Source organism: Uloborus diversus, chromosome 10 (genome assembly GCF_026930045.1).
Source record: "Uloborus diversus isolate 005 chromosome 10, Udiv.v.3.1, whole genome shotgun sequence".
Lineage (NCBI taxonomy): Eukaryota > Metazoa > Arthropoda > Arachnida > Araneae > Uloboridae > Uloborus > Uloborus diversus.
In genome coordinates, this window is record NC_072740.1 from 58304065 (window position 1) to 58317130 (window position 13066).

Consider the following 13066-nt stretch of genomic DNA (forward strand, 5'->3'; position numbering starts at 1 on the left):
GAACGAGATGCAAGCAGTGGGGTTCGAACCAACATTCATAACTTTCGCATTACGGTGTTCGAGCCCCTCTCCTGAATGGAACTTGACGGGAGAGCGAAAAGGACAATTACAAGTTTCGCACCATAAGTCACGTGGTGCTCCAGCTGGCGTTGCAATCGCTTACTTATTTTGATACAATTATCTGTACAATTTTTATGCACTATAAGTAATCAATTTTTCACTAATATTAACCTTAAATTTTTTTCTGAACTTTTACGTAAGGTTTGAATTTTTTAGGCGTGTAAATTGAGACTTTCTTTGCTTCTCGCTGCCTGTATGGTAATGTACCCGTTATCCACGAGCGATGCTCATGGCATAGAAGGTTTTTGTTTTCTGATATCGGTGTTCCTTTGGCAGTGAGCGTGTTAATAATCGGTCATTTCTGTTTGAAAAAGATTATATATATATATATATATATATATATATATATATATATATATATATATATATATATATATATATATATCAGGGGCATCTCTACGGGGGGGGGGTCCGCTTTGGGTGGCACCCGTCTGAGGGGTGGCAGCTAAAGTGGAATTGAAAGTTTTTAAAAACTATAGAGCTAAAACGTATTTTTAAGACTGCAAATTTTCGCGGGGGGGGGGGGAGGTGTCATTATAAATTACCACCCCGGGTGTCACCCATGTTAGGTACGCAACTGTCTGCTGAGTTCAAGTGGAAGCATTTTTCTTTAACACTTAAGGAAACGCTGCGAAGTTTAAAAGGATTTCGTATTAATAATTCAATCCCTCTTACACCCGAGTATCCCTCGAATGTCCGGCGAAAAAAAAAATATAAAAAAAAAAAAAAAAAGAAAGAAAAGAAACTAAAAGAAAACGAAGGAAGCGTGCAGGTAAGTTCGTGCTTTTCCGAAGCCCCCTCCTCGTCCATAAAAAGCAGGCATCCCCCGGCAAGCTGTCGCCTGAGGTCTCTTCTGATTCTCGGGCCACGGCTCAGCCATTGCGATGGTAGTCTGTTAGTTGGAGAGGTCTATCATTAGAGATCTCGGTCCTCATAGCCATGTAATTTGTGTCCATTACTTGTACTGCTCGGCCCCATTTTGGCCTCGGGGAATCTGGGACTGTTTTGCGGCTCTAATAATTATCGAAACTGGATATGAATGCGTGTCAACGCCATCTCGTGGAGCTTCTTTTAGCCCCATGACGCGGAAGAAGCAGCAGCAAAGGCTTCTCTGCTGTGGGCTCTCTCTTTGAATTTGCATCCCGAGAAACGGAGTCGCGTTTTTTAGCAATTAAAATTTATTTGGAGAATTTTCGAAAGTGATGGACGAGAGAGAGAGAGAGGGGTTTTTAAAATGAATGTTTCGATAAAATTGATGATGCGTGAAACCCAACGAATATAACATATAAGTGTTTTCCTCTCTCATTTGTTTCAAAATGTTTAAAATTATCTGGTGCATCTCAAGGGATTTGAATTCACTGTTATTTCTATTTAATAATGCAATATGCTTCTATTTAATAATGCTTCATGAAATAGGATTAGTGTATTTTTGAAAATTACGCGAGTCAAACTTTGTGAGGGACCGTCTCCATATTGAAAAAAAAATGAACAATATTTTTTTAGTAACCTTATTATATACTTTTATATATTGTCTTTTTTTGCACACTTTGTATAATTTCAATTGATTTCCCTATTTTCATCAACTTGTCTCAAGAACGCGCAACACAACAGCGTATTTTTTTACAGGAAATAAATTTCGAACGATGAATTTAGGAAAGGCAATAGAAATAGGATTAGTTTATTTTTGAAAATTACGCGTATCAAACTTTGTGAGGGACCGTCTCCGAATTGCAGAAAAAAAAAACATACATTTTAGTAACATTATTATATGCTTTCTTATTCTATACTTATTATATATAGTCGTTTTTGCACATTATGTTGAATTTCAATTGATTTCTCTATTTTCATCCACTTCTCTAAACAACAAGCAACACAACCGCGTAATGTTTTTACAAGAAATACATTTCGAACTATAGCTTTTCCTAAATTCAATTTTTAAAGTTCCATTAAATTCTTGTTAGTTGTAATCTAGTTAAACTTCGACTACTCAAAACTTTCTGCTTCTTTTAAATTTCCTACTTTAGGTAACTGGCACGTTGAAATTTAAATTCAAGTAAATTTTTACGAATAAATTATTGGTATTTTGCTACAGCTTTTCGAATTAATTGAAGTGAACGCAAAAGTTGATCATTCCTTCCCAATACGCAATTTGAAATGAAGTATGTTTAACAATTAATTATTCTGCAAGATTCTTGCTTGTTATCTTGGGCCTGATCTACATGCAGATAAAAGAACAATAAGTTGAATAAATACCTTTGTGCACAAACAGCTAAATAAGACCTTTCGTCGGATGTCTTTTCATCCATAAGCTCTTTTTCTTTTTCTTTTTTTTTTTTTTTTGCATTGAAAAGGGCGTTCCTTGTAACACCGAAACAAGTGTCTACAATTCGTGCTATTTGACGTTATTTTTTAGTATACTAACGAGCACTAGTTCGGAACTCGATGTTTTAGAACATCGATATTTCAAATTGTCTGTGTTTTTTTGTATTTGGATTAACACAATTGGTGTTTTAGTTTCGACTATCAATGTTTTGTCTCTATATATTATAAAAATATCTGACTTTTTTTTTTTTAAGTGTCCAAAAATCTATGATTTCATGAAAGTAAAACGATCTTTCTTTTTTTTTCTAGGTAAGACATTTGAACATTCATTTGAGAGCATGACTAACGTATGTATATTTACTGATGTCTCATTAACTTGCTTCAATACTAAAAGAGTATGAATAACTTGTAGTTTTTGAGCATCAATTTTTAATTTTGTTAGATGATATTTGAGTTGAAGGTAGGACCTGAAAGTTCCTCTTTATCTAGGACTTTTTTTAATGATAGCATTGGCATATGAGATCGAAGTGCAACATTAAGCATATGAATACTAATAAAATCTTAATAATAGTACATCAACTATTACTTGATTTTTTTAAAATTAATGTGTATGTATATATTTTATTTTAAATCTGTTGACGATACGAAATTCCATGTGAGTAATTACATCACATTATCGTTTTTACATCACGTAGGTACGAAGTGAAACTAAGATGCAATGATTTGTTAAAAAACCAATGAAGTAAAAATTGTGTCGAGAGGGTTTTTAAAAAAGAGGATTTTTGCCTTAGAAATTTTAAAAATTTCTAAGGCCGGTTAAATATTCGGCCGATTGAGTTATGTAGTCGCGAAACTATGACATTTAATCACCAGGCGGTGAGTAGCGAGTGATTATTTTCAGATATAATTGACGGCTATGTAGCATATTAATAATATTAACAAATTTCATTAGGGTGTAAGATATACACAATTTCTCTTAAAATCTGACACTCCACAGACAAAATGTTTCGTAAAAAATCATTTTTCATACACAGAAAAACGTAATTATTACGAGCTTTTTGTAACTGTAAAAACGATTCAGAAACGTTCCTGGAAAATAATGGCAGCTAATGTTCCCAATCCTGCCAGTAACATATCCTGAAAAAGCCCGGAATGTTTTCCGCTAAAATTCAGTAACCTTCTTGAATTTATCCTTGAAGCCTCCTGAAAAATTCAGAAATCTTCCTATTTAAAGCCAGTCGCGTCTGTGGAACTTTAGAATAAACTTTGGTAAGTAAAATGTAATACCTTAGAACCTTCCTGATTTGTAAAGGAAGTTCTATAATCAGGATTGGAAACATGGCCAAAGCTGACGCAGAATTGCAAGAAAGTATCAAGAATTTCTTTCCTGGAAATTTTTGCAAAACTACGCAGCCACGGAACTTTCCACTCTCTTTAGGAGCTTAATTTAGACTGGTCAGGCAGTAACCAAACTGAAGCTGATACACTTTATAAATACGTTCAGTTAATATTTAAACTGGGAGCTAAAAATATTTTTCACAGCAGTGAGAAGTCCACATTCGTGCAACTTGTAGCAATTCAGGAAACCTCTTTGACAAGGACACTTGATTTTTTCCAGGAAGTAGATAAAAACCATTGAAATCACGAAACGTTTCACGGAAATAATCACTAATGTTTCGGAATTTTTTTACAGTATAATAACAGTTTCAACGTAACTATTTGAGACATTAAAACTTGAAAAAATCTCACTAGTTATATGTTTAGTTTTGTTTACATATAAACGAGTGTGTTTCATAATACGATGTTTAGATAGTTGGTAGATATCTGGCTTCTTCCTAAAAACATTAAGTTTGCTTTCAAGCAGTATTTTATACATCTTTTAAAATCCGTGCTAATGCGTATATATGTAACTTTTCTTTAAACCTAAACGTAACAACGTGAAAATTGTCACCTCCTCCCTGAAAGTTTTCGAACAATCGTGCTGTAACATAGTTTTGCAGTAAAAATATCTTATCCTTTAAAAATAAGTGCTAAAATTTATCCATAATTTGCAATATTTTCTAGTCTTTAGTACACTGGGTGTCCGATAAGTCTTTGACACATTTTAGAAACTCATGGGAAAGCAACACATTTTCGCATGATAATGCGGTTTGGGACATAATGCTTCACAGATTCAAGATTTTTTTTTATGAAATCGATAAAAAAAAGAGATAAGTGTAATTATATGTGTAATTATCGCTGTATCGTTGCAGCAAGAGCAACAAACGTCATGTGAGGTGCTTAATCATTTTATTAAACATAACTTTCACTACCACAGTTCAATACGCGCATTGTATAATGCTCGAACCACGTATAAACGGTGCTCATGTTCACCTCATGTCCTCAAACGTCACACCCATTGAGCTCTGGTAATGAAAGGTATAGCTTTCTGTTTAATAAAATGATTAAACACCTCACGTGACGTTTGGTTTTCTTACTGTAACGATACAGCAATCACTTATAATAATATTTTTTCTTTTTTGTTTTCACGATATCATAAATTCTTGAACGTCAGAAGTATTATGCCGCGAAATTATTATGACAGTATTATGACATAAACCTCATATTCATACTATAATTTGTTTTTCTATGAATTCTTAGTCATTCTAGATCCTTATTGTAAAACACTGGAATTCACTGACGATGTTTTCTTGAATAGTTTTGATTTATTCATGATAAAGTAAACTGAAACTTCTTATTTATTACTTTCGTAGATGAAAACGATGTGTATGACAGGCGTTATAAGTTAAGCTATGCATTTGCAGAATAAATAAAAAAACAACAACCTATAATTATCAAAAGACAATCACTGTTACTTAAAAAGAAATTCCATTCTTGGTGATTTGGCTAGAAAATTGCTATCTGAGCGAAAAAGCACAACAATCTTTTTTTAGTTAAATCAAATAATTCCAGTAACGAAAAACGTGTTTTTTTCCTTTTTTTTATTTCATTAAAAAAAGTTGCTTTCCTATGTAATAATACTTCATATCTGCATTTATTTTAGTTTGAAAATCTAAAATGCAACGGGGAAATAAAAGTTAAAAAGTGTAGAGATTTTAATATTAAATGTCAGTTCATTCAATCTCCCGAATTTACCGTCGATTTCAAAGTCCGAATTGGAGGGAAATCTAGCAAAATACGAGTTTTGAGTAATGATCGAATGGGAGAGTAGATTCTGAAATCTCATGAACTCGCGTAGTGAAATTCCGTACCAAACGATCGCAAAATGATAGTCGCAAAAATTTTTAAGTATCAAAAGTTTACTACGAATTTTAGTAATCGAGAGAAATAAACTAAAGCGAGATATTCAAGAGAATCGCGTAAATGTCTTGAGAAAACCGGGAGTGTAAGGATGGATTTCGTTTCTGATTTCCAAAATTTTAAGATTATTAACTCTTTTTAATCATCCATTCCTTAAAAAGATTATTTTTTATATTTACATTGCAGGTGTTGTTTTTCTGACCAAAAAAATCAAGAAGGTACAAAATAAAAATTAAACACTTTTAATCACTTTTTAGTAAACATTACCAACTTTAAGAGCCCTTGCAAAACAAAAACCAAAGTTAAAGGACCGTATGATCCCTGTTAAAAATATTTGTCTCCTAATATTTTAACTAGTAAAATGCAGTTCAATCAATCAATCAGGATAATCTACGTTCTGTATATTCCAAAATTTATGGTATTCTAGAAGCATCATCTGAATACTTAAATAAATAAATGACAATGCGTAAAGGATTATTTAATTCTGAGTTACAATCAAATTACTCTAAATCCAGCCAATCATAAGATTCGTTTAGTTTTTGGCATGCACATATTAGAGAAAAATTTTCACATAAACTGAAAGCATACATTATCAGTGATTAGTATGACAAAATTCTCATCGATCATAAGTGTGTTCTTCCTTTTAAGTAATACACATAAGTTCAACGTATATTTTAATGCATTGAGACGACTTTATTACGTCTCTTAGTAAACTCATAAATATTCCAGATCATATGCACCGAGAAGGAGAAAAAATAATAGCTTTGAAGTTAAGCTAAGATTTCCCGTCAAGTTGACGGTACCCGGAGAATCTCGCAATCCACACCATAAAAACAAATTTAATTATACTAATTCATCATGGAAAAAGGGGAAGGGTCGCTCAAAAGTCAAAAGTAAGGAATAGAGGGACCACCTGCATTTTTTTTTTCTCTCTCTCTCCCTTTCGGTACTTCTGAGATGGGTGCACGCTTAGAAAATCCATTCTTGTACGGTGACGCAGTGTCCAAACCCCCTCTTCGTAATATCACTTCAAACAAGTAATTGGCTGCAGTGACAAGACTGGACCGCTGATTAGGAATCAAAGACTCCCAAATAACGGGTTTCCTCTGACCCTGAGGCTAAGTTGATGAAGTTGAAGGTCGACTGGTATTATGGAAAATACGAAAGTTGCACCGGGTAACTATTGACTCTCTATCTGCTTGAGGCCATTTTTAACGAGGCATTCGCAATTTGTTTATTTCTGCATATTTACCTTTATTGCTGGCCTAGACCAGGCATAGCTTTCAGAGATATCAAAATCTCCTAATTTAGGACGCTAGAGTTACTACGAAATTGTCAACTTCCCCAGAGAAAGTTTCCCGCTTCAAATTTCCATTAGTATTTCAAATTCCTGTGAATGTTCTGGGCCATTTTTGTTTTAACAATAAACATTTTTGCAAATAGAATGCTAAATTTGAAAATTTGAAATAAAACAATGATAAATAGTTCCGTTGACAAATTTTCTTAATAGTATTGCTAAAATCTAGAAATTTTCACGGATAATATTTACTCTAATACAGTGGTCGCTGCTTATATGAATCACGGTTGTTCTAAATAGTTTTCATTCCATAAAGCGGCTGATTCAATAAAGCTGGATTTTGTTCTGTTTTCAACAATTTGCGACAAGCGGTTGATTCAATTAACCGGTGTCTACTGTATCCGCATTTTTTAGGATTAAAATACTCGTGAAACGCGTTTTTATTAATGAAAATCAAAGTTATGAAAACTATGACAGCAAGAGCCTCCAAAAAATGTTCTCTTTAGCATAAGCGGCGGCATCTGCAACTCATAATAAAAATATCATATGCTTCTAACTGCCCAACTAAAAAAATCTCGGAAAATGTCTTGAAAACAAACCTTGAGAAACCATTTACTGATTTAGAACACCTCTTAAGCCTGTATCAGCAGAATAAAATACATAGATTATTTTTGAGTTTTCTGAAGAAAATATACAGAATTCGTTTTTCATGGATTCACTTGAAATAGTGGGGAAAAGAGTTTCAAATAGCTTGACATTTTCTCAAAACTGCATTTCCGCTGATTTCATGCGAAAATATATTTTTCTTCCTTTGAATATTGGATTTAATATATACACAACAAGTTAAGATTTGCAATGAAGACGTCGTAATGAAATATCATTTTCCCCCAAAACCACTTATTGAATATATTTCTTAAATTAGTTCTGATGACATATGCTTCAGAGTCTTTTTTATGCACGGTGTTCAATTGAAATATATGAAATTTGTGTCAAAAAATCATTTTTTTTTAAATTACAAGATATGACGTTTTATACAGTACTCGATCCTAGCAATTATGTTTTGTTAAACTTTCTTGACACAGTAACATTACAATGTTTTTTAAAAATCACTCTTCTACGACCAAAATAGTTCGAGGTTTTTAAAAATTTCCAGTAAACACTTTTACCTGATGTATTTCCATCTAAAAGCTCACTATTTGCATTGAAAACGAGGTTCGCTGAAACCTCGAAACACGTGGGTGCAATAATTTTGTGCTTCAAAACGTTGTTGATTACCATATACTGTACGTATTGTTGTATAAGTACAATGTGTATCGTTTTGTGTAAAGATTGATGATTTATATATTGGGTTTTTTGACAAAACATTTATGATATTCTAATGCATCTTAAATTGTAATTTAACAAAGATCAAAAGTTCTTAATGTATGAACTGTGGACAAGGATAATGCCTTTAGCTTTCTAAAACTGAATAATGAGCATATCACTTAAATCACCAAATGAAGGAAAATTCGACTGTCATAAGAGTGGATCAATTCGAATATGATTTTTTTCCTCCTTTAATTAGACTTTTCAAATTTATAATATCAGAAGTAAGGCCAATGGTAAAAAAATAAGTTATTAACCTTTCTAATCTGCTTAACGAAATGCCGTCGATAGGATTGAAAACGCAGCCTGTAAATTTGCCTTTAATAAAGGGCGAAGATGCGACATCTGGAGCGTCATCCACCTAATGAATGTAGACCACTTCCTTTTCATAGGCAGTTCGGAGTTTGCGACACTTGAAAGCAATTTAATGTTTGGAAAGGGACGCAGGTCTGAAGTTCAAATCCAATTACTGAATGTCAGTAGCCGGGAAGTTAGTCTTTAATGAACTGGGTTGAAGACTCTAGCAGTTGAAAATCAGTCCTTCTGTTAAAACTTCGGGCTCCACTCTTGCACGTAACTGTGGTTCCCATTCCTATCTTCGTTCGTTCTTTCTTGGAGGGAGTCGGCTTTTCAACTCTGAGCACTCCAGTCCAGTTCAAGTGTAGTTACCGAATCGGCGATGGGAGGTTTTAAGGTTCGGTCTGTTTTGTTTGCCATAGAGGAGGTCTGTTTGCATCAGTAATTCGAAGACTTCAACTCTCTCTTTTCAAAAATGGCAATTTCTCCTTAATGAATTCCATTAGGAGTTATTTTCCTAGTAGCGAAGATTTCAACCAAGGAGTTTTGCACACTATATTTCATCAAGCTCTTTGGAAAATTTTATCTCGCAGAGCCGGAACAAAATTTGCATATTCCGACGAAAGAAGCATATTACGTTTTAATACGAAGAATAATGTAAACTTAGTTTTTGTAAATAACTAGAAATTTCGGTATTCAATGCACTGCAAGCGTATGTATGTTATTAGTTTATTTATTATTATTTTTTATGTAGTATGTGCTTTGCTGTAAGAAATTTATTTTTGAGGTTTGAAGATGTGCATCCTTTAACATTCTGTTTACACGTTCTGTTTCACATTTAGTAAAGTGTCAGTGCAATAAATGAAATTGTTGTAAAAATGCGCAACGGAAAACTACTGCTTTGATGATGTTAGAAAGGTTTAGATTTCAAATTAAATCTTGCAAATTCAGTATGAGGAAAAAAAAAGAAAAAAAAAAAAACAATAGCACGTTGCTAAATGTTGTATTAATACCACGACATCAAAATCCGTCCTTCTCCTTTTTCCTACTAAATTTGAGAATAGTTGAACAAAATTCATGTAATTCAAATTGCACTGCGCCATAGATGTGTACAAAAAATAGATAAAGTAGTAAAATAATAATAAGTATTACTTAAAAGAAATCTTGCTGTTCTTTTTTAATCAACTTTTAAGCAAAATTTTCGCATGAATTTCCTATTTTGAGGACAAACCTTAATCCCAAACTATGATTTTACCTCTCAATTGAAAGGTATAGTTTCTTTCTTGCAAAGAAGAAATTTATTTGAACTTTTTAAGTCTATTAAAACGTTTGTAATTACATTCCAAGAATAGAACAAAGAAAGGCTTATCGGTGTTTTATTATTATGTTTTTTTTTCTTGCTTTTACTTTACAACTATTTATTGGAAAGTGGGGAGGGGGGGGGCAAAATGATTAAATAAATAAATATACGAAATATATTTTAAAAATGCACTCAAGAACTATACATAATTAGCATTGAGATATATTTACAATTAAAAAAAGAAAGAAAAAATAGTCTATCTAATAATAAGAAACGAATGAAATTTTAATAAAATAAATATACAAATATATATATATATATATATATATATGTATAGTAAATATATATATATATATATATATATATATATATATATATATATATATATATATATATATATATATATACAGTGGCGGATCTAGAACTTGGACAAGGGGGGGGGGCTAACTTAGGTCTGTTAAAAAAAAAAAAAAAAAGTCCAGTATAATATCGTTCAGCATCCTTTTCACGAGAATGTTACGACATTTGTTATTTAAAATAAGCATATGTTTATTTTTAACTTGTAAAACATGAAATACACTAAAAAATTGTCAAAAGAGTTTATTTTTTAAAATGATTATGAAACAATTTTTCAAAAACACAGTCGGCACATTAGTTGTAAGAAAATAAAATGATTTAATTTGTTACTCTAGTTTAAAACAAAAAAAAAAAAAACTTTAAACATTATTTGACATGTTCCCAGTTTTCCAAGCACATTCTCCTCTTCTTACTTTTGCAGAAGAGTTCAATTATTTTGTCGACAGATACATCTCTATCTCTTGCCACATTTGCTAGAGCAAGTCCATTTAACCGTACTTCTCCCATTGTGCTTCTTAAATAGGTTTTTATCCTTTTTAAGGTAGAAAAACTACGTTCAGCTGTTGAAGTCGTTACTGGGATTGTTACGAAAATTTGGAGAAGAACAGCAATAGATGGGAAAAACGAAGGGTCTAGCTCTTTCAGTGCCCCGATAGCTGTTGTAGGAGGACCGCATATCGGCAGCCATTTATTCCTCCACATCTTGATTTCTGCTAATAGCAAGCTCAAACTTCCTAGTTCATCTGTAAAATTCCTGTATTTTTCTGCAGCAGTTATAATATTTTTGTCAGTATACCTCGACAAGTTCGATGGAATTAGACCTTCGAGGGGAAGCACTCCAAGAAAATCTCTGCTAAATCTGCAATCAATCTCGGAAATGAAGTGATCTATCAGAGGAAGAAAGACTGTTCGTCTGAAATAAACTTCTGGATTTTCTGGAGGTGTACAGTCTCGAGCACTTTTACGCTTTCCTGATCTGGGTATTTCTAACTCCAGATCCAATTCTTCAGCAATTTCAAGGCAGTTTTTGTAAATAGTTTGAAATTCGAGTTCTGCGTTTTGTCTTACACTCCGAAAAGTGTCCAAAACTTGAGACACATTAGCTAATGCAGAAGACAAATCCTGCTTCGGGCTTTGCAACTGCTGACTTAGCCTCAGTGTCAAACTGAGACAGTACACTGATATTTCGACGCCAACAATAAATTCACTCCTTTTTATTGAAGCATTTAACATATATGCTTTTGTTGACGCTTCGGAAGAGGCAGTTGTATGTAAACTTTCCAGCACAGTCACAACAGGAACAAGTAGTTCCTTAAATGTTATTAGGCTGTCATGCCTTTCTACCCACCGTGTAGGGCAAAGTGCTTTCAATCTCTTTTTTTTTAGTTTCCGAAAAGTCTTGCTTTTCTACAACATCGATTAATGCATTTGTTCTGTGCGCAGAAGCCGAGAGAAACACAGAGACAGTCTCAACTGTTCCCATTACGTTTCTTATAACAGGAATTTGGCAGCTTTTTGTGATGCACAAATTCAGGGAATGGCTGAAACAATGAGTATAAATGGCGAGGGGTTGCTCCTCGGAAATTAGAGCTTGAACGCCCTTAAATGGCCCAGACATGTTGCTTGCTCCATCGTAGCCTTGTCCACAGAGGTATTTGTAAGACAAATTCAGTTTTGTCAGTTCTTCGTCTATTGCGGATTTAATCGATAAACCAGTTGTCGCTTTGAGTTCCACGAATCCAAGGAAATCTTCCCTGGTTGTGAAACTGTCTATGTCGACATATCGCACACAAAACGTAAGCTGCTCCTTCTTACTTTCATCTGTGGTTTCATCACATATTATTGAGAAGTATTTGGCTTTTTGTATACTACTCGTAATCTCCGAACGGATATAATCGCCAATGCATTCGATTATGTCGTTTTGGATTGTTTTGCTGATATGTGTACTGTTTTTTCTGCAAGTGGTAAGGTGCGTTTTCAAATCTTCATCACCAGCATCAATTCTAAAAGCCAATAGACTTTTGAAAACACCCTGGTTTCCTCTTAATGCATTTTCTTGCTCTTCCCTGCTGTTCAAATTGCCGTCATCCCTATGACCTCTCAAAGGCAGATTGTTATGGGCACAAAACAGTACGGTTTTTACTATAGGCTTCAAGCGTTTTAAATTTTGCTCTATTATAGAGGCTTTTCTAGCGTCTATCAGGAGGCCAACATGACTTACTGAACTTCCAGGAATAGGCTCCATGGATTGTTTAAAATGCAGGGCTTTTTCCACAGAAAATTGATGGTATTGGGTAGTTTGGTGATATTTTAGTTCTTCTGTAGCTTTCTTAAACTTAATCAACGGCTCCTTAACGAATGTTTTAAGCACCTGAAAATAAATAAACATCTTATTAAACTGCAATATAAAAAAAATTTGACGCTCAATTAATATCCCAATTTAGGTGTTAAGAACCGGGTGGAACATTAGAAGCAAAAGTCTTTCGAAATAATTCAAACTAATTTATGTTGATATTCGAGGTTTTATCTTTTAACAGTATGCATGAGTTGCTTATTCCTTTGTATTACTTGATTTCGAATTGAGGTAATTTCAATAATTCATTAAAATTACCATTCTTCCTATTTTTATGGACTTTGCTTAGACAATTAAAAAAATAAATTTGTTATGAATAAATACAGCTTATGAATTTACTTGTCTAATATGATAA

The 13066-nt window shown here is 33.2% G+C and overlaps 2 protein-coding genes across 2 annotated transcripts; both read right to left on the reverse strand.

The window, feature by feature from the left end:
- Positions 1-10724: 10724 nt before the first annotated feature.
- On the reverse strand, positions 10725-11591 carry LOC129231012 (52 kDa repressor of the inhibitor of the protein kinase-like). Its single transcript, XM_054865257.1, has one exon. The coding sequence runs from the start codon at positions 11589-11591 to the stop codon at positions 10725-10727; it is 867 nt and encodes a 288-aa protein (XP_054721232.1).
- Positions 11592-11688: 97 nt separating this feature from the next.
- Positions 11689-12603, reverse strand: LOC129231013 (zinc finger MYM-type protein 1-like). The gene has a single exon (XM_054865258.1). The coding sequence runs from the start codon at positions 12601-12603 to the stop codon at positions 11689-11691; it is 915 nt and encodes a 304-aa protein (XP_054721233.1).
- Between the last annotated feature and the right edge of the window lie 463 nt (positions 12604-13066).